This window comes from Ochlerotatus camptorhynchus, unplaced genomic scaffold (assembly GCF_037179485.1).
Source record: "Ochlerotatus camptorhynchus isolate MF236.1 unplaced genomic scaffold, CSIRO-AGI_Acam_v1.1 ptg000336l, whole genome shotgun sequence".
NCBI classification, from domain to species: domain Eukaryota; kingdom Metazoa; phylum Arthropoda; class Insecta; order Diptera; family Culicidae; genus Ochlerotatus; species Ochlerotatus camptorhynchus.
This window is the reverse complement of record NW_027040824.1, coordinates 1,428,224-1,451,342: the sequence shown is the minus strand read 5'-3', so window position 1 is coordinate 1,451,342 and position 23,119 is coordinate 1,428,224. Positions and strand designations below refer to the sequence as shown.

The following is a 23,119-nucleotide window of genomic DNA, read 5'->3' as shown; positions in this document are numbered from 1 at the left end:
TGTTTTCCAACAAAAAAAGCTCAAAACTACCACTCATTCATCTGGTAATATCTCAAATACGATTTGTTCAAATCATTTGACCTTGGAAATTTAAACATCAAGTATAAGAGTTTTTCAAAGTGTGGTGAAAATTTGAGCCCAAAATATTAGGAAATAAAAAATCCCGCCCATGGTAAAAATAGGCAATTTTTTTACCATTTGGATACCTGCCGGTAATCAGTCTGTTTAGTGTAGCTACTATATTAAAAACAAAATGTTTGTACATCTAAAAATTTAACATTAAAAACCTTCAAATTAACGTTCTAAGATCACGAATAGCTTATTTGGTTGAGGAGTAATCTCTTCTGAAAATTTAAAATTGTAAAAATCTCGAAAATACAGGGTTGTAGCCCAGAATGATCTAGGCACTTTAGAGCAATATCAAAAAAGGCGTTTGTTTAGAATGCCAAAATAAGCTATTTGGCCAATTTGGCTCAAATCGGTAACGTCGACCACAACTTTCTAAAATTATGTACCCACTTGAGATGGAATGACCCAATTATTTTTTTCGGAGCGGTGAACTCTCCCTTAAAGACGGTATTTGCTAAAATAATATCATTTGCATCGATAAAAACACGAGCTGCGAATAATGTTGTTAGATGAAACTGTTTTGTTTACCATTATCTACACTCCGCATTACGAAGATGTGTGTACGAATAATCTTTTATTGCATTCAGTGTTGTGGATTTAATTGAAAACAATTGTGTAATTACATTGCAATTTAGAAACCATCACTCATAAATCTAAAAAAGTAGAAAGGTATGTGCCTGGGGGCGCGAACGGATGCTTGACGTAGGACCGCTAGTGGACGGAACAAATATGTTGATCATTTAGTTCTCAACTCTTTCGGTTTTTGAATTGGTGGCACCAATGCTACCGACGCCAGGGAGGCAGCTTAGCTTCAACACCTGAACCCTACCTATCGACCCATCAACTCATGAACCGGGGACCAATGGCTTTACTTCCCTTCCGAAGGAAGGCGTGATAGAGATGTTATGCTTCAGAATATCCCGGCGGCGCCAACTGGGATTGAACCCAGGCCTGCTGGGGTGAGAAATAATCACGCTTACCACCACCGGCTCCGGTAGCTATCATATTATTCAACAAAATTATTTGAAGCAACTTTGCTGAAGAAATACATTATCGATCTCTAATTGTTTATGTTTTATATCAACTGACAACCGGGCTATTAAAAAAAATCAAAAATGCTGCTAACAGAGTATTGCTTGACCGATTTTTTTGAAACTTATATTAAAGTTTCAAAATATGGTCCCAAAAAAATTTGAGACCCTGTGGTCGGATTTATTCCGCGAATATACTGAATCACTTAGGAACGCATTGTATCACTTTAGAAATATTCGAAATCACTTCTGATCGTACTGAATGGATTCAGATAAGTTTGAAATCACTTCACAAAGTACTGAATAACTTCAGAAAAGACTGGAATCACTTAATAAAAATTCGAAATCAATTTGGAATGTACTGAATCATTGCGGAAAGTTCACTTCGGAAATAATTGAATCACTTAGGAATGCACTGAATCACTTCAGAAATGTTCGGAAACACTTCGAAAAATACTGAATCACTTCCGGAACGTTCGGAAATACTTTGAAAGTACGGAATTGCTTTATAAAATTCTTAATCACTTCGTAAAGCACTGAATCATTTCAGAAAGTACTGAATAACTTCAAAAAAAATCGGAATCACTCCAGAAAGTACTGAATCACTTCAAAAATGTTCGGGAACACTCCGAAAAGTACTGAATAGTTCCAGATAGCTTGTAATCAATTCTAAAAGTAATGCATTACTTCAGAAAAGCTCGGCAATTCTTCGGATAGTATTGATAGTATTGAATGACTTGAGAAAAATTTTTGATTCTCTAAGGAAAATAATTAAACTCTCCAGAAAGTTTGTAATCGCTTCCGTAAAAACTTAATAATTTCGGAAAGAATTGAATCACTTCACAATACTTCGGAAAGTACTGTATCAATTCTCTCTCTTTATAATAACTTAATCACTTCATAGAAGTTTGGAATCATTATGGAAATCAGTTTCAAACGCAGTGCATTACTGCAGAAAAGCTTCTGAAAGTACTGAATCACTTCAAATAGTGCAGACATAATTGAGCCTGAGAATGATTAACCGTATGGCCTAGACAACTTTAATTTTTTTTATTATGCACATTTTTTCCGAATAAACGTAGTTGCTATTTAATTGTGTTGGAAAGTTCTAAACGAATGTCATTGAAAAATATGTAAAAAAATATATATTTATAGAACTCACCTTAATAAAAATACCATAAACGAACGATAACCCAAATGATAGAACTATTCCATAAATCCACAAAATAACCAATAAAAAATATTACGGCACTAACATATGAACCCCCTAATGCCCATCACTTCATTTATTTGGATAGACTATCACATATTTTTTCCTCGATTTATTTTTTGTCGATCTTGTTTTCCGTGCTGAGCACCAATGCTACCGACGCCAGGGAGGCAGCTCCCACACCTGGACCCTACCTATCGACCCATCAACTCAACGGCTTTACTTCCCTTTTACTTAGATTTTTGCTTGTTCTAGAAAGTTGCTTCATCACCATACTTCCGAATCGCGTTTCGAACGGATCCGATGCTTACCATTTGTGCGCGATCTGTTTGCGCTTTTCCGGAGAAATGCTTTGCATTGTCACGGAAATGTAGAGAACCGACACTTGCGATACACAAAACTGTTGGTTGAAATGTAAACAATGATTCAGCGTGATAATAAGCTGTTCAATCGTCATCTGAAACATGCAGGGGTGTTCCAAAGTCATGCTTAGACATTCTGGGACACCCTATAGAACACTTTTAAAATACTATCAAAATTCCGGATTTAATTTTTGTTTCGATCGACAAATTCTCTTGGAGTTTTGCTGAAGTTTCTTGAAACTTCTTTAAGGTCTCTGTAATTTCCTTTAAATTATTTGAACTGCTCTTTTATTCTTGATGTTCATGGCAAGGTTGCAGATACTCATTTCAGCTAAGAAAAGGTTTTTTTTTTTTATTATGAAATAATTAGATGTTATTATCATATTTTGAATTGGTATGATACAAGAAGAGGTTGCAAACTTTTTATTTTTTCTTATTATTGTCACTTTAACGCTCTTGGGTTATTCGTGACTTGTCCGGGGGTGAGATTTGAACTCGTGACTTTGGCGTGAAAGGTATGGATGCTAACCACTACGCCGAGGTCACCCCCAAGTTGCAAACAATGTGTTTGACATATTAAACCTGTTTATTTCACATCATGAGAGTCACAATCAGCGATTTTTCACACACTCACTCACTCACTCACTCACTCACTCACTCACTCACTCACTCATTCACTCACTCACTCACTCACTCACTCACTCACTCACTCACTCACTCACTCACTTACTCACTCACTCACTCACTCACTCACTCATTCACTCACTCACTCACTCACTCACTCACTCACTCACTCACTGCAAATAACTGATTGTGACTCATAGAAAGCAAAATTTACAGGTTTTATGTTTCAAAAGCATACCAAACGCATAACCTCTTCTTGTAAGTTACAAGTAAAACATGTCATCATCATCTTTTGGTTTTATTATTCCGATAAACATTATTTTAGCTGAAATGAGTATTTGCAACCTTGGTTCATGGAGCTTCCCATAAGCTCATGATTCTATTGAAGATTTTGGTTCTGCTCTTAAATAAATGGAATTCTCGTAAACACATTAAAACTTCCCTGAAGTTCCTGAAACATTTCTGAGTTTTTTGTTTCCCAACTTCTCCTTGAAGTTGTTCAGTAAGCCATCTGGCTTTCGAATTTCTTTAGAAGTTTCTTCGAGTGTATCCAGGAAATTTCATCTATCATGGATGATCAATGTAATCCTTCAAGTTCAAAGAAATCAATTCTATCGGATGTATCCATCGAATTCTCCCAGAAGTTTTTTTCGTCCTCCTCTGGAAGTTTCTCCGTATGCCACTCTCCACAGTTTTTTTTTCGAGTTCTATTGGAAGGGTTTTCCTAGCTTCTTCTGGTTTCCCTAGAAATGTCTTCTCCTGTAAATTACTTCCGATTTCCGAAAATTTTCTGGCTTTCTTTGAATGTGTCATCTGATTGTTTTCCGAAAGTTTCTTCAAATTTTCGCCGGAAATTCTTCAATATTTGTCCCTCTTTAAACTTCCTCCAAATGAGCTACTTTATTCTTTCTCTGAAAGTTTTTCACTTTCCTTCAGAATCTTATTCAACCATTCCTCGGAAATTTATTCCAACTTATCCTGGAAAGAAAATTTTCCGTTCTTAGTCCAATAGTTTGAATTTAATTAAAATAGTGAATACCGATCAATTCCAATTAAAAAAAAAAATTTGATACTGATCAGCTTGAAAACAATCTGACAACACTGATGGAGACGCCCAGGTCTGTGAGCCAATATCAATAAAGAATTCTACATGATATGCCGTTAATTTTAATTTGCGATACAAGATATTTTAGAGAACATGTTATTTTCTTGATTGTATCTCTTTATTGCTCCAGTAAAAATGTAATAAAGGTGCCAGGAATAAATACAATATGTAATTAATTTATTTGAATTCTTGGAGCTTTGATAAGGCTCATATTTTATTAATCCATAACCAATGGAAGCCAGATCCAATCCCGGCTCCTCAAAGCTCGCACGATTGAGCCTTTCAAATAAGCAAATCGAAGTTAAAACAGACAGTAACGATTTTCCCATCTGCTGCGATGCTGTATAGTTTTTTAGCATAAAGCTTTTCATGCTCCTAACTTCATTTCCCCTCATGTTCACTTCCAAGCAACGAACCAAAAATTCATTCGAGATTTACCCAAGCACAAATCGAATAAACCCAGCCGTACGAATGAACCCAAACAGATGACGAATCGCCCTGCATCCCGTTACCACCATGCTTCCTTCCAAAAGGCGAGTGAAAGAGAGAGAGAGAGATGCCGATGCAACCTGTGGCGGAATGAACTCTCTGATAAGCTCTCTCTAGCTTGCTCTCGCACGAATACGTCCAACGGCGTGTAGACAACAGGCGCGAAACCTCTTTCTGCTCGTGTTGGGGGCGAGGATTTTGTGGTTGCGTGTGCTTTGTGTCTTACCCCATTCATCAGTTCTCGGTTGTTGCTGGACGTAGCGAGACACTTAGCTCTCTCAAGTTCAAGCCGTGCTTGGCTGTCTGCCTTGGCTAGGAGCGCGTCGCAGTGATTGTGTGTGCGGGAGTGCATCTGATTTTCGCGGTTTGATGCGCGGTTTTTATGCAATCGGAGAAGGTCTTTGTTTTTCGGTTAAGAAGGTTGGCTAAGTTAAATCTCGAACGGGAAGAAAAACATCGGAAAGTGCGGCGGTGTGGTTGACCTGAACTTGAACTGATCGAAAGTGACTTCGTCGAGAGGATACGGGAAAAGTTCCATCATCCTGAGGCAGAGGGGGGCTTGGTTTTTTTTTCGTGTAGACCGCACGACGTTATGGTCTAAAGTGACTACATAGTGTGTCAGTTGTGTTATTTGGAAAAATGATAAACATTTTACAATGGAAAATGTTATTCTATGATTAAAGCGAGGAAGTTCTTCAAGAGTTTTTTTTCCAAGGTTAGTATTGATTCACTAGCTATAGATAAACAAACTTATACGGGCTCAATCGAGCACCTTACCGAAAACATGGAGGTGGGTTATATGATATACGATTAAATAGTTGTCCTTTTTGATCAGTGATCTTATTTCTATAACAAATGGCAAAATTACCAGTTTTTTTATAGTTTCAGCGAAAATATTTAAGAAGAATTTGACCCTTACTCAAGATACCATAAGAAAGTCAATTTGTTGTACATTGCTATCAATATTTAAAGTGTGTTTATTTTTGTTGGGCTTAAAAGAATTCAGTTTCCACATGGATTTTTTAAATATTAAAGTGTCATTTCTGACCACACCATATTTAGGCTGATGCAAATTTCTTTTTTTATCTCTATCACTCAAATAGATCGAGGAATCATTAAATAACACGGAATGAAATTAAAAAATATTAAAGACAATTGATTTAATGTATTCATATTATTACGTTCACAAAAACATGTAATTTGTGTCTTGGATAAATCGCATAGTCACAATTTTGAATAGAGCTTATTTTGTTGCCCCTTCAGTGCAATATTTAGCATCATTAGAAAGGAAGGTTACATAACATTACAATAAGTCTGCATCGGTTTTTAAAAAATATTCGTTAATTCCGAGTGATTATTTGTAACCAAACATGATCCATTCATTTATCGCTATTCACAACCCGTTGTATTGCGAAACGGATACTGGAGGCTAATGCAGATGAATTGGATCGTAAGGAAGTGTCAAATAACGCAATTTTGTTAGGGCTCCCAAGCGTATATAGAGAACGAAAATACCGTGAAATTAGTTAATACCAATTTTTTCTCATATCCGAGTACCTTGCCATCAGATTCGATTTTGTCAGATTGTATGATTTATTGTTTGTTAGTAACAAAACAAATGAAGTGGTCCCCATTTAAATTATGTTTAAAGACAATAGCAAGGAAATTATTCTCTCTAGAAAAAAAGGGGTAGGAACGATTCCTTCAACCAACATTGATCAGTCTTTTCTAGTTAATGGCAAAGCATCCAATGTAACAGTAAAGGATGAATAAGTCCCATTATCCATGGAGCTGCTACTAAAAATGCGTGAATACCAAGATCCGCTCAAAATTAAGTTTTTTTTATGGCCAGGAAGAGGAGGTGTCGTACTTGTAAAAAAAGAAGAAAATACTAAATCTGATCTGATTAAATGCAATATTTAGGGATAATAACTAGGAAGGATCTAAACATTTTGATTAACCAACCCTGCCAATAAATTTATAATTAATAAACCATTCTTCAACATTCAACATTCACTACAACCAAGCAGACGTGTTTCCCTGACTCTATCAGGTTATGGGCCCAGACGTTATCAAGTCTGCATTAGAAGTTCGCAAGAGTAAAATAAATTTTTTTACGCAAGAAGAAAGAATCTTAAAAATAATAATGGATAAAATCAGCGTTAAGAAATTGAACGATTCGAATTACTCGGACTGGAAGTCTGAAGTGGAGTTATAGTTGGTTAGAGAACAGCTTTGAAAGTTCGTCGATCCCAGAGTACGGCTAGCAGCACAACACAGTGGTCCAGAATGCAGATTTAGCTGGAATGATATGTTTTGAGCCTGAAATTGAAACTTTAGACTAAAAGTCTCTTCTACAAAGTTGTTCCTTATAGTTAGGCCCTCATTTTTATGACAATGAATTCTAGGGTGGTTCCTATTATCATTAAAATCAAAAATCTAACTTTTTTGTTTGAATAAATTAAGGTATACATTCTTCGGCAAAGTTATAGCTGAGCTAATTTCAAGCAACTTTGTTGAAAATAACTTTTTTGTATCTCTTAAATTGGCCGATTTAGAGCTATTTTCTTGAATTGAGTTAGGGTGGCTCTTAAAAAAACAGTTTTTTTGCTCTATTTTTCTTATTTCGAATTTCTCAGCAAATGTGTCTTGAGATAACTTTTAGATATTAAAAAGGCGCAAATTTTTGCTACACAAAGCTTGTCAATATCTTTCGTCGATCAAGAGTTATTGACGTTTTTATACTAAAAATATGCACTTTTCAAATGTTAATATCTCTGGTTGGGGCAAACAAAAAAAAAGTTTATTGGCAGCATTTGAAAGAGCGTATGTTATTCTCAATAATATGAAAAAATTGGAGGTATGTTATTTTTTTAACTCGTATAAAATCAATTTGAATTAATTCATATTTTTTACTATATTTGAGTATATCTTTTTTATTAGAAGAGATACAGGCAACAAATTCAGCAATAAAACATTCGTCTTAAAGAGTTTTAAAAGTCTCTAGAAGATGACTTTCATGATAAATTTCAAATAAAAAAGTTATTGGCAAAAGATGGATTTCATAGGACCACTCTAATGACAAATTTATATAAAATGAGATAGTACATTTGTTTCAATATTTGGACATTTAGTGTCTTCGAAGAAGTTTTTGTTCTTAAAAATTCCCTTCTTTTGGTGTTTGCAGACGTCAGGGTGGTCCTCAAATTAGGGAATTTTTAAAACTAACTTTTTTGTTTTACAAAATATAAACATGTGTTGTTCAACAAAGTTGTAGTTAAGTTACTTGCAAGCAACTTTGTCGAAGAAAATTTTTTTCTATCTCTTAACGTTCTCATTTTAGAGTAATTTTTCGGAGTTGACTTAGGGTGTTCCTGGAAAAAATAGTTTTTTAGCAATAACTTTTTTATTTGAAAATTCTCATGAAAGTTATCTTCTAGAGACTTTTAAAACTCTTAAAGACGAATGTTTTATAGCTGAATTTGTTGCCTGTATCTCTTCTAATAAAAAAGATATACTCAAATAAAGTAAAAAATATGAATAAATTCAAATTGATTTTATACGAGTTTAAAAAATAACATACCTCCAATTTTTTCATATTATTGAGAATAACATACGCCCTTTCAAATGCTGCAAAAAAACTTTTTTTTTGTTTGCCCCAACCAGAGATATTACCATTTGAAAAATGCATATTTTTAGTATACAAACGTCAATAACTCTTGATCGGCGAAAGGTATTGACAAGCTTTGTGCAGCAAAAATTTGCGCCTTTTTAATATCTAAAAGTTATATCAAGACACCTTTGCTGAGAAATTCGAAACAAGAAAAATAGAGCAAAAAAACTGTTTTTTTAAGAGCCACCCTAACTCAATTCAAGAAAATAGCTCTAAATCGGCCAATTTAAGAGATACAAAAAAGTTATTTTTAACAAAGTTGCTTAAAATTAGCTCAGCTATAACTTTGCCGAAGAACGTATACCTTAATTTATTCAAACAAAAAAGTTAGATTTTTGATTTTAATGATAATAGGAACCACCCTAGAATTCATTGTCATAAAAATGAGGGCCTAACTATAAGGAACAACTTTGTAGAAGAGACTTTTAGTCTAAAGTTTCAATTTCAGGCTCAAAACATATCATTCCAGCTAAATCTGCATTCTGTACCACTGTGCACAAGTACAAACCGAAAAGGCTCCAAGTAACACAGCGGTGTTAACAGATTGGGACGAAGGTGACAAGCAACCGAGAGCCATGATTGGGCTTCTTGTAGAACCAACTCAGTACTGTTTGATCAAGAAAACGAAGTCGGTGAAGGAAGCTTGGGAATCTATGCAGCGGGTCCACGAGAAAAAAGACGAACAAGTAAGACGACGATCCTGAAAAAGGTGATGCGCGTGGATATGCCTATGGTGGAGATATTGGAGCATATGTCAGTCGGATGGAAATTTTATTCGAGAAACTTGCGATTGCCTGTCAAGAGCTCGACAAGGATCTACAGGTGAATTCGGTGCTCAGTAGTCTTCCTGATTCTTTTTTTTTCACGCTGGTCACCGCACTTGAGGGACGACCGGACGACGATTTGAGCATGGAGTATCATAAAAAACCAATTGTCTGTCAATTCTGTCAGAAGTTCGGACATAAGCAGCGAGATTTTAATCGGTGGATGAAGCAGCAGAAAATCAAAGCGGTTACACCGGCAGTTCAATCAAAGCAAGGGAAATCGTATCAAAAGGCAAAACTAGCGGATGAAGGAAGTTCTGAATTTGCTTTTTTGACGCCGTGGAAAGTGGACTCAGGACATCTTCCCATATGTGCAATGAGGAATCCAAGTTCGAGAAGATTGACCCGAGTGTCATTGTAGAAGCTACGCTTGCAAACGGTAATAAGATTTTTTCGAAAGGAGTTGGAACGTGTCGATTAGAAACTACGGATGAAGATGGACAAATTCAAGTTTTAAAGCTGAGCGATACATTGTTTATGCCAGTTCTGGAGGTAAATTTGTTGTCTGTAATGAAGCTTACTAGAAAAGGTGCCAAGCTTTTGTTTGAGAAGAATGAATGCATCATCCAGAAAGAAGGACGAGTGGCTGCGACTGCGACAGCGAAGACTGGATTTTACTACGTCAAAAGTAATCAAAAAACTGTTCAGGTGATGCAGGTTAGTCATTCTCCTGACTGAATTCACGAATGACATCGGAAGTTAGGACAATAAAGCGATCAAAAAACTGGAGAAATTAAAATTGGAAAGTGGAATTTGTATGCGAGATTGTGGCGTGAAAAACATTGTTTGTGACGGTTGCATTGAAGGCAAGATGGCAAGGCTGCCTTTTCCGAATAAAGCAAAGCAGTTCGTTTGCTACGCGGAGACAAGATTTGGGAAGAAACCAAAAATCATCAGATCGGATCAAGGTGGTGAGTAGTGTAAGGCGGAAGGAATATTGCAGCAGTTCACGACGGCGTATACTCCACAACAAAACGGAATAGCTGAACACAAGAACCGTTCGTTGGTGGAAATGGCGCGGTGTATGGTGTTGGATGCGAAACTACCGTACAAATTTTGGGCGGAAGCAATTGGCAAACAACATTCAAAACATGCTTCCAACTGCAGCGCTGAAGCAGACACCGTACGAATTATGGAGTGACGAGAAACCGGACCTAAGGCATCTGCAGATATTTGGGACGCCTGCATTTGTGTACGTGCCAAAGGAGAAACGGACAAAGCTGCAACCGAAGGTGGCGAATATGTTGTTCGTTGGCTATTCTTCATATAATAAAGGTTATCGAATGATTGATCCAACAACGCACAAACTGGTGGATAGCGGAGACGTCAAATTCGTTCCTGGTCAACATCGAGATAGCTGTACGGAAAAAGACGAAAACTGTAACTGGAATGTGTTCCGGAAGACGAGGACGAAACCATCGACTCCTACATTGAAACGGATGACAATTTTTTCGAAGCTACAAGTAGCAGCTTGCTCACGGATGTTGATGACACTATTGTCGGTGAAGAATACAAAGATTAAGAGGAGGCGGCCGCAGTTGAAGGAGACGGTATGAGACGGTCGACGCGAGAGAATGAGGGTCTTCCATCTTTGCGTTAAGAAGCGAATTCTGCAGAAGCTACTATGGAGAGTGATCCACGAATGCAATGAAGAGCCCGCACTGGAATGAATGGAAAGCTGCAATGGAGGAGGAAATGAAGTCACTGTAGGAGAATATAACTTGGGTGCTGACCAATTTGCCTGCCGACAAGTGCGCTGTCGGATGCCAGTGGATTTACAAGAGGAAAGAAAATGAAAGAGGTGAGGTTGTGCGTTTTAAGACTCGATTGGTAGCACAAGGTTTCAGAAGTATGGAAGTGATTATGACGAGGTTTTCACTCCAGTGGTCAAGCAAGTGACACTAAGAGCTCTCTTGACGGTTGCTAGAATGCGGAAACTGCTCGTGAAACACATTGATGTGAAGACAGTCTATATTTACGGTGATCAGAACGAGACAATTTTTATGAAGGAGCCTCCCGGATTTGAGACCAACGATGGAAAAGTGTGCTATTTGAAGAAAAGTCTGTATGGACTCAAGCAGTTGGCAAGGATGTGGAACAGGTTGATTGATGCATGTTTCAACTAGATCGGATTTAAGCCCTCAGACGCTGACCCCTGTCTCTGCGTGCGTCACGAGAATGGAGAATCATGTTTTATCCTCATCTATGTCGATGACATGCTCGTTGCTGCATCAAGTCAGGAGAAGTATGGCAATATTTGCTGGAAAAGAATTTCACGTTGACAATCCTGGGTGATGTGAAGCATTGTCTGGGTATGCAAGTGGAGAAAAATAGGCATGGCTACACATTGAATCAAAGAATGAACATCAGGAAACTTGCTTGCAAATGGAGGATACCCGACCATCAAAAGTGCCGATGGAGCCTACAGGAGAAAGAGGAGAGTGAAATGGTGCCATCCAAGGATAATTTCCAAAATTTGGTTGGAGGTCTACTGTATATCGCAGTCAACTATCGACGGGACATTGCCATCTGTGCTTCCATTTTTGGCAGAAAAGTAAGTAATCCCACTGCAGCTGACTGGATAGAAGCAAAACGGGCTTTACGCTATCTTAGCAGTACCAGTGATCTGAAGCTGCATTTGGAAGGATGTAACGAAGAACTGATTGGTTTCGCAGATGCAGATTGGGCAGGAAATACCGTTGATCGAATTCCGGTTTTTTGTTCCAGCTTGGTGGAGCAACAATTTCCTGGGTGGCGAAGAAGCAATCCTGCGTAGAATAGTCCAGTACTGCGGCCGAGTACATCTCATTGGTTGAGTGCTGCCAGAAACTACTTTGGCTACAGAAACTACTAAAGGACTTTGGTGTGAAGCAACATCTCCCAATTACCGTACAAAAAGACAATCAAGGTTGCATCAAACAGATTCAGCAAGATGGTATTCCACGGCGGTCCAAACACGTGGACACAAAGAACCACTTCATCAGAGATCTGAATAAGAAGAAAGTAATAAAGGTAAACTACACACCAACCGCTGAGATGATAGCTGATATCCTGACTACAAAGCTGGCGCATTCTCGTAATGGACTTGGACTTCACGTTGAAGAGAAGTGATAGATGTAGCAACCTGAAACAGCAAGCCATGCCAATTAGTTTATAATTAATAAACCATTCTTCAAGGGGGGCGACCCCGGCGTAGTGGTTAACATCCTTACCTCTCACGCCAAAGTCACGAGCTCAAATATCACCCCCGGACAAGTCACGAATGACCCAAGAGTGTTAAAGTGACTATAAAAAAAAAACCATTCTTGAACATTCACTACGACCAAGAAGACGTGTTTCCTATCTATCAAGTTTTACAGTGTAATGTTCTAGGGATCAATGACTTGCATAAATTTCATGACATCTTCTTCTTCTTCTTCGCATTCCAAGCTTATTGCATATCGCATATTAGATTATTGCGTGCGCTCAACTTAGTGTTCTAGATGCACTTCCACAGTTATTAATTGAGAGCTTTCGATGCCTGTACCATTTTTGCATTGGTATAATTGTGTGGCAAGTCCAATCATACTTCTATGCCCAGGGAAGTCGAGAAATTTTCCACCTCCAGCATGGTCTTGCTTTGTAGCTGCGCCTTTACCGACTGAGCTAAGGGAGGCCCCTAAAAAATGTCATGACATGCTCATTTCAATTGATCACTTCTTGGTCCCGATTGATTTAGTTATCGTTGGAGAAACTTGGATTAAAACTGGACTGGATTAAAAGGTTATAACAGTACATTCTAAAGTAGATATAGCTGGTGGCTTAGTAATGTATATTAGTGGTACAATTGAATATAAAATCGTCGAAAATATCTGTAAGCATGGCTTCCATCACATTAATGTCGAATTATTGTTGCCTGAAGGTGTCATCAATGTACATTGGCCACCGTCATATGATTTCATCGTGTTTCATGATCGTTTGGAAAGTTGATTTAATAAAAGTAGTGCGAATCGTAAAGGAGCTATACTACGTGAAGGCAGACAAGGGAAACGCGGTCGTTATCATGGACAAGGACGATTACGACAATCAGATGACAACGAAGATTAACAACGGACCGTATAGACAGCTTCGAGTAGACCCCTTACAGAACATAGTGAAACGCGTGGAGAAAGCACTGAAGGAGTGCAAATCGATATTAGGAGATGGAGCAGGTCGTTTACGGGAACCCAATCCCATTCTACCCAGGATCAAAGGTCTCCCCAAAGTCCACACACCGGGAAATGAAATCCCGAGCAAAGCTGAAGATCAAATTGAAATCAAAATTTGCTGTTATGATGTAACTTATTTTGAATACTCCAGTTGATCTCATTTTGGTTGACTTAACGGTTAACACAGCAAAAATGAGAACAAAATTTTACACTGTTGAAGCAAACGGAAAACTAATCCTGCTTTCAATGAAATCTATTTGATTACTGATTTTGCATTCATAATGTTTAACTGAATACGGGCTTGGAGTAAATGGTTACCATTTATGTTTCTCAAGCTGAAAGACTTCGGCTCCAATCTCACCCCGGGCAAGTCACGAATGACTTAAAATGTGTTAAACAAATCAAATAAACAATAATCATTAGTTCAACGACAGATGAATTTCAATTAAATTTTAAACAAGACGTAAACAGCAGAACTTCAACTTAAGTTGCTTTCATTTAAAAAGTCTTGACTGCATAATGAAAGCACAATATGATATCAGACTTATGTCGCAACATTTGAAATCAAAATGAGTTTTCATTATGATAGGAACTGCACACTTTAATATCGATTTGCTTTCATTTTGTTAACCGACTTTGCTCGGGATGCGAGAGATCGTGTCTGCAGTTGGTTGCCCCACCCACAAACTAGCGAAGTGGCTAGTCAAAGAGTTCCAGAGTATGCCAAATCAGTTTCAGAGTAAAGCAGTTAGTAACACCCAGGAGTTCGCCCAGCAACTACAATCTTCAGAAGACATCAACGAGGACGAGATTATAGTATCTTTCGACGTCACAGCTCATTTTTCCAGCGTACCGGTCAAGCAAGCGATCAACCATTTGGAGGACTGGCTATTAACACAACGAGAGGATGCAACATGGAGAAACAAGGTTCGGACGTACCTTAAGCTGACCCACCTTTGTATGGAAGAGAACTACTTCTCTTTCCGAGGTAACTTCTACAAGCAAACGAAAGGAGCTCCAATGGGAAACCTCCTATCCCCCTTCTTGTGTGAACTTTTCATGGCCGGTTTGGAGACAATCCTGAAGGAGAAAGGACTATTACCAAACCGTTGGTGGAGGTTTGTTGACGATATCTTCAGCGTAGTTAAACGGGAAGCCCTTCCACAAATTTTAGATGAGATCAACAGAATTCACAAGGATATCAAATTCACTCACGAGGTAGAAAAAGACGGGAAACTCGCATTTCTCGATTTTCTAGTCACCAGGGAATCGTCATCATCTTCCTCGCTTTAATACGAAATTTACAGGAAACCAACAAGCACCAAAAGAGTTATCCCCTATACTTCCAACCATTCGTTCCAGCAGAAAATAGCCGCGTTTCACCACATGATTCATCGAATGCAGACTCTTCCACTCAGCGATACAGGAAAGGTTAAGGAATTACAGTACATCTTCGAAACAGCAAGACTCAACGGATACAAGGAGACCACAATCCAGGCAATCATTGATAAAAAGCGAGAATTCTACAAAGGAGATTATTTATAACCCTCACCGCAGAACCTGAACCATTGAAACGAGTGTCCGATATTACTTGTAAGCTAAGACAACAGTTAAAACAATTCGGATTAGATTCAGTTTTCACCAGTAAACATAACCAGTTGAAATCATTGTTAGGATCCACTAAAGACCCAGTTAATGTTATAGGTAAAGCAGGTGTGTATAAAATAAGCTGTTGCCACTTTCGAACGCCCATTCACCCATACTGGCAACAAGTTGAGAAATGCTGGGGATGCTCGCTATCTGCCTCACGATACGTGCAATTCACATCGAAGCGATTCGGTACTTCAATTCCCGATGAGGAAAACCACGAGTTATCTACAGCGACCGGAGCACCAACTTCATCGGTGCGAATCGGAAGATGACGGAAGCGGAAAAGTTAGTGAGCCAAGAGGAGCTAATAAAGGAGTTCATCGATGCCGAAATGAGCTGGGCGTGTTTGCTTCCCTCTTCCCCGTACATGGGCTTCGATTCCGTCAAAATGAACCTGATGGCGATCCTACCAGCACGGAAGCTGTTGGACGAGGTTCTGCGGAACCTGCTCACCAAAACAAAAGGCACGGTCAATTCCCGACCGACTCCAGTTGACTACGATTGTGCACCCTCGATGGCAGCGGTGTCGTGCTGTGGTAGAGTTGGTGACTATCTCAAGTTCAAACCAACCTGGTTTGGAAATCTAAGGATCATATATACCCAACCTGGACGAAACGGCCAACCCAGATCAGCGACGGTAAGGACATCAACTGGATTATATGAACGTCCGGTGACCAAGCAAGTTGTATTAGACGTACGGCGCGAAGCGGTGTAAGCTGACCGGGTGGTCAACGTACCTGGGGGGAGTGTTGACGAGTCCACGCCAACGCGCCCTTACTGTAGATCGACTGCAGCTCGGTTTCAACCATCGTGCAACCAACCCAATGCCCACCGGTCTGAACATCTTCATGTCAGTAGTGGTGAGTGGGTAGGAAAACTAAAGATAAACAGAGTAAACAAACAAGGTAGAGGAAAAGTAGATGAAAATGAAAGAAAATTGAAAAGTATACCATCAATTTTAGCATCGTGATGCATTTACTAGTTTTTAAGTTCTAACAATTAAAAAAATAACTAGTGGATTATTGATATTATTGAATTTATTAACTTTATTTACTTAGTAATTAATGTCTACAAAACGAATTCCTCGTGATTCTTTCTTAAAACTAAGCCTATACATTGCAAAGAGTGTAATAGCGAATTTGTTTATTAACCAGTTCCAACCTGTGCGAACCCGAGCTAATTGTCAGTTACAAAAACAAACGTTAACAATGACGTTTGAAAGGCAACAAGCAGACCCAATCGTGATACCCGATCCAGGTTGGAACTGAATCAAAACAAATTCGCTATAAGTTAAACCCTCTTAATTTATGTAAAATACGCCTAGCTTAATATATTACAGTACGGTTGAATAATATGGGCAAATGTTGTAACACCCCGGTACCGGTCGTTTAATTTACGGCATTATTATTTTGGAATTTCCCGAATTATTGACAATCTCCAACAATACCAACGAAAAGTTCAAAAAGTTGAACAAAAGTTCTTGTTCTACGATTTTTGAAAATCATCTCGTGAAGATTTAATACAAAAATATGCATTCTGGAAAAAAATGCCATTACATTTGTAGTATGAAACATATGCAGAGGATGTAATAAATTCAACCTTACATTGGATGTAAGAGAAATTTGATTTGCGAGCATAAGCCTTAAATAGTGGATCCACGCGCGGCCAATTTTGATGTACATTCTGAAAAGTTATAACCTATTGAAATTTTAGAGAGAAAATAAATCAAAATGTTACATATTTTTGTTCGATACCGGTTTAATATTAGTATTTTTAGCACAAGTAACGTATGTACATCACCCAAGTGATGAAGATTGAAATTAATTCTATTTGAATATTCAATACTTTTCAATCGCTGCCTTCCATTAAAGCGGTGCTACAAATTTAAACCCTCCCTCCCAACAATTAGGAAAAACCGAGACATCGCTCTATGATTAAACTTGAAGCGTGCAGATTGGCTTATAAGCATCAAGCAAAGCAGCAATCGCAAAATATAAGTCACTAAACGACACACTCTGTTTATTGTTTATTTATGCTACACCGTCGATGACGACGATGAGGTATCGACAGTCAACCAGTTCACGCTTGAAAAGGGAGACCCCTCATACCACCACCGAACCACGTCGCGCCTTCGATATTGGAGGCATGTCCGATGATTCGTAATTAAAGGTGATTACTCATTCACGCGCGAAGAGTAAAATCCACCGTTCAAGCTAAGTCGAGCTACGCGAGCTCAGCAACGACGCGACACGTCTTGGGGAGGTATTTCGTCACCAATTCAAATACCCGTATCAGTTGGTAAGCACGCTGATCTTGCAACGCGCTTGAAGTTGCTGTTTTCCTGGATAACAACAATATTTCACGGCACTGATGTCTGGCGCGTGGATTAAATAAAGTTGAACGGATTGAAATATGCTTGCATTCTGGATAAACCAGAAAGACATTTCTTGGAATTCTTAGTTGCTGGGTATTTCGTCATTACTGCGAGCATCTAGTCAGATAATTATTGTGTTATGTGCCATTCACTTCCAAAGAAACACCCCGTTTGATAAGAACTTAAATTTTCATGTTAACAGTTGAGCCTTGAGGGAAATTATAAGCGACAATTCACAATTTACAAAACCCATGCTGGAATTGATTTCTAAGTTCAGTTTTTTTTTTTTAAATGCATCAGTACTACCACCGACCCAAACCCGCTTACCCACAAACCAGTCATCTGTTTGACCAGTAGACAATATTGGTTTGGTGTTTATTTTGTGGGTTAGTTACACTTCCCCTCGCACCGGCTTCCTGTCGTCCTGTGCTATTTGACGATGAACCAGTGAGCTCCGGATACAGTTTACCCTGAGTTGTCTGCAAACAAAGCTACTCGGTTTCACACCCTCCCATGGTAGGTAGCGGCTCGTGTGGCCAAACGAATAAAAACATCCACTCTAAACAAATATTATCGATTAGAGGTAGTAAAGTAGACAGTATCTATGGTTTGCATATCCTAAACCGGTAGTAATTAATAAGTTATAACCCTTTTTCTGGTTTCAGGTCCCGGGTGAAATTGAAACAGTGGTTGACGAGTTATGATCCATCGGCCTACGCAATTTATGCACACAACCCTGCCAAAGCCAACCATTCAATAAGCGCAACATCAGTGACTAATACAAATCGATTGTGCCAATATCATTCGGAAGAGTAGTGAAGATTGAAGGAGAAAACGAGTGAATAGTTAATATTCTGCGCGGTGTCTCGTACGATTGAATCGTCGTGCTCGAAGTGAGTAATAGTCTTTATCGTCTGATTTGTGCTTCTCTGTCCTGTGAGTGAGTGTATCAAAAAGCCTTCAAAATTGCTCCGAAAACGTCGTTCCGAATGCATTTGCCCAGCGGTGGAAACACAGCCACTATTCCCCTGAGCAACAACAACAATAACGACGCCAACACGACGCCGACGGCTTCCACCGAGTGGGATATCTACAAGGACGAAGAGATGCTAGAACCACCCGCCGGAAGCAACAACAATGCGGAAAATAGTTCGCCCAGTCCCGGGGCATCCGGTGACCTTTGGTGGATTGAACGGATGGTGATGGAGGCGCAGCAAGAGTATCCGGGAGAACTGGGTAAGTCCGCTTGAGCTATTTTTCACACAGCTTCTATGGGAATGTTGGTCCCTTGCTAAACTGAGAAACGACACCATATTTCTTTCACATCTCATCAACTTAACATCAGAAAATTTTGACATAGCATACATTTTTTCCTGAAATTGACCCACAAAAAAAAATGCATCACGGCGGACGCACATGAATAACCGACGGAAGCCTTACAAAAGGTTATCAACTTTCTTTCAATCACTGCTCCCAAACAGATATCGATGCTCCCGAAAAATCGCCTTCGGATACACGCTTATGAATGAACGGGGTGCCAACATAGAAACCAACATAGGAGTATTTTTTTCATGTAGTTTCTTGTGCTTCTGAGCTGCCTGAAGTTTCCCCAGCGTTATGCTTTTTGTTTCAAAATGGTATCGTATTTCATGTTCTCAACCAGCATATCATCAGCCCGCTCCATTCTACGTTTATACGTATGACAAAAATGCAAAAACCGGTCCCGGTCACGACGAAAACGAACCACTCCAAATGAACATTTCTGATCAACTCATTACCGAGACTTACGAAGTTCTAGAGTTTCCGTTGGTCGAAGTGTTCCTGTTCTTTGAACGGTGCCTAACGGCAAGTATCCAGCGCTGTTGAATATGTCTACTAAGTGGATTCGAATGTAAATACCCACAAGCAAAACAAATGGCATGAACATCAATTGTAAGAGTCGAGTTCTCACATCCTCTGCATTATTTTCTTGTAACAAATGTAATGGATATTCTTAAAATGGCATGCAGATTTTCGTATTAAACCTTCACGAGATAATTTTCAAGTGGCAGTGTATTTGGGGAAACAAACTTTGTCTTGAAAAAGGTGTCATTTTTCACCGAAATGTCGGAGAGGTGTCACAAAATAATGTTTTTGATGCATACACAGATTTAAATAGCCGCGCAATCTCAAATAGTGCAAATTGCACACCAGTCTTCCATGAAAATTATAAAATTATTTTAAAAACCTTACGATGCCCACATTACCTAATCAGATCATGCAGTGGAACATTATAAATTCTGTATACTTTTTAAGCAAATCCGTAAAATTATCTTACATTTCCCGGTTTTACCTTTGTTACTAGCGTAACATAGGTATTAGAATCGATTTTCACACGTCCTGCCGTCTGCGTCCGATAGCCATCCACACAAGCTATCTCACCTGTATAAAAAATTCTCAATCTATAAAGCCCAATCGATTCCCAATTTAATCTAGGCAAGCTTTTTTCGAGATGGCTTATTCGATCAATATGGTTAATACGTGCATGTCGGTTGACCCCTGTTTTTTTTTTTTTTTTTAGAAGAAGGCTTTATGTTTAGTTTGGGCGTTATGATCAGAAGAAGAAATCGGACGCAAAATCGTGAAATTTAGGGGAGAATAGCCCATAATGCATCCCTGGGTTAAAATGGCCCCATGCAGTTTTTCGTTGCTTTCCCATTACTAATTCTGGAAATAGCATGTGCCAGAAAGTTAATTCAAGCACTGAACTAGCAATGCTGATTGTTAAATTCATGAATTGACAATCGGAAAGCTATGAAAAACAGCGCAGGGCCATTTTACCCCAGGGGTGCGTTTTGAACCATCCTACCCTACATATTCCAATAGACCTTTTCGATGCTTAGTCGTCGTTCTTTATCGATCACACATGTATGAATCGACGGTGTATTTTCCCACTAATGTGTTTCCCTCTTGCTCGCACTCGTTCAATTTAAATTGTACAGTAGTGTGTAGTAGCGCCGATTTGACGTCGAAAAGCTCTATAAGACCAGTCAGATGTTGTCCCTTCAAATTTGTGCACGACCGATGAGATCAACCTAAATAAAAACCTCAATAATCTGCTGGAAAATGAGGAAAATTTACGAAAATTTTACACAGTCTAGTAGTAGTACCAATAGACCGAGAAAATCCAATCGTTAGTGTTATCCTTTTCTGGTATTCTGGAAAAAAAAACTTTTTGTGATTTATGAGTAAAGTAAAATCAAATTTGGGTTGATCTCGTTGGCCGTGTGCAGCGAGTTTTTCCTGGCGCTTTAAACCTTGGTCTATACATCACACTCATTTTTAAAAATCGCTATTGGAACTGCTACATCGTGAAACAAAATTGGAAACTCTGACCGATCAGTCCCGTCAGCGTAGTTATTAGAGGTGCCGCAGGCTATGGTGCAACATGTTTTTCGAATTTTATTCTGTATTCTTGCGGAACATTTGAAAAGAGCCTATCCTCGGCCTCTCTCTTTGATTTACCACGGCAACATAAACGAATTTCTCGCTAAGCTCACGTCACAGGACAGTTCAACATAAGATGATGTTAGCTGTATAGTCGCTATATTCATAGCCTGGCGGAGAAAATCTCGGGAACCAATTGAGCTGTCAAATAGTCGTTTGACCAATTAAGCTGTCAATTCACGACCAACAACAGAAAAAGGCACATCAGCTATTACGAACAAAACTCCCGGAAGCCGTTTTCTCGTGACTTAAGCCTCACTTACGCAAACTAACTTAAATTTCCCCTATCCGATGATGAAAGCATAATCAAAGTTTTGTTTATAAAACTTGATAGTACCATTTCAATTGTTGGTCTACAATATATTGAATTGGTTCCGCTCTTTGATAGATCGAAATTCTATCCGCCAGACTATAAATATAGCGACTATAGTTAGCTTGCGCCTGAATCAACACACTGAATGAGAAATCCATTTGCAGTCGGGTTATTCGCGAAAGAGAAAATCAATGAAGAGAATCGGGCTGATTGATTATTTAACTTTATTGGTTCGTCAAATATTGTTGTAATATAATAAGATTGTATATAATAAGATTGTGCAATAAAGCAGATTAAGTAAAAAGTCATTAGGCTATGATTTATGTTTTGGACTCCAATTCAAACTAGCAATTGCTGTTTTGTTTGCAGCAATTGAGCAGTGCAGAAACTGAGACCAATAAAAAATATCCATTAGGGCTCGTACATATATCCATGGATAATATCAAAAACGAGATTATACTGGGTAACAAAGGTTCTATTCACCTGCCCGGTGGATCAATTTGGGTTTTTATTTATTTATTTGGTAATACTATCACACAGGGCGCTTATGGTAAAACAAAATTTGGCCTAAATTACACAAATCGTCTGAAAGCAGTCACGAACTTATTCTTCAACGTTTTACGGGAAAATCTGTCATCAAAAATAAAGGCTACTTTATTAAAAACTCGCAGAAGGCCATGAATTCCACACTATAGTTGGTACGACGAAAAGGGAATCTTATCAATGAGTTATATCTCAAACTAAGCGCTCTTGCCTGAAGCGGTAGATATGCCAGTAGAGTGAGACAGTGAAGAAACCTGCGTTGAACGCTTTCTATCCTGTCGGATTGGCGTGTGTCAGATGAAATCTCACTTTCTGATCATAAACACATTATGTTTGAATGGGGTGGAGGTGATTTACCACCTTCTGCATTTAGAGATCCTAGGAAAACAAACTGGGATCAATATGCACAGTGCTTAGATTCAGATATATTTACAAACGAAGTAAAGATTGAATCTATCCAACAATTGGAATAATTTTCTGAAAAGGTAAACGAAGGAATTATAAATCCTTACAACAGTAGCTGTCCTATCAAACGGCCGTCTTCTAACAGGGTGTGCCGTGGTGGAATTTGAAATTGGAAGGCCTTCGAAAAGTTTCACGTAAGATCTTCAATAAGGCGAAAATCACTTCTCATTGAACTCAATATAAGAAAACCCCATCTGAATATAATAATGAAATACGGAAATCTAAGAGGCGGTCTTGGATTCAAATGTGTGAAAATATAAACAGTACTCCTATAGTCGCGAGATTACAGAAAACTCTTGCGAAAGACCATGCGATTGAACTTGGTAATCTTAAATGTCATGATGGAGGTTTTACCAAATCTCCATCTGAAACTTTAAATTTAATGACGGAAACACATTTTCCAGGTTCAGTATTGTGTGTGGAATCAGATAATTCTGATTCTGTTGGTGAAATGTGTTCTATAGAGACCTTGCCAGTGTCTCAGCGAACAGAAAACACCATACCAGATATAGCTGATGAAATTTACACAATTGCCAGAGTGGAGAATGCTGTGAAATCTTTTCAGCCTTTTAAATCTGCGGGTTTGGATGGCATATTCCCGGCACTACTTCAAACGGTGAAGCAATGCTGTTTCCGTCTCTAACTAAGCTTTAT

The 23,119-nt window shown here is 38.6% G+C and overlaps 1 protein-coding gene across 1 annotated transcript in view; it reads left to right on the top strand.

Moving 5' to 3' along the window:
* The first annotated feature begins 18,327 nt into the window (after positions 1 to 18,327).
* Positions 18,328 to 23,119, top strand: part of lz (lozenge) — a 110,947-nt gene continuing 106,155 nt past the window's right edge. Inside the window, exon 1 of the mRNA XM_065231000.1 lies at positions 18,328 to 18,894. Within this exon, the coding sequence (XP_065087072.1) occupies positions 18,648 to 18,894 (247 nt within the window). The 5' untranslated portion in view covers positions 18,328 to 18,647. The remainder of the gene's footprint in view (positions 18,895 to 23,119) is intronic.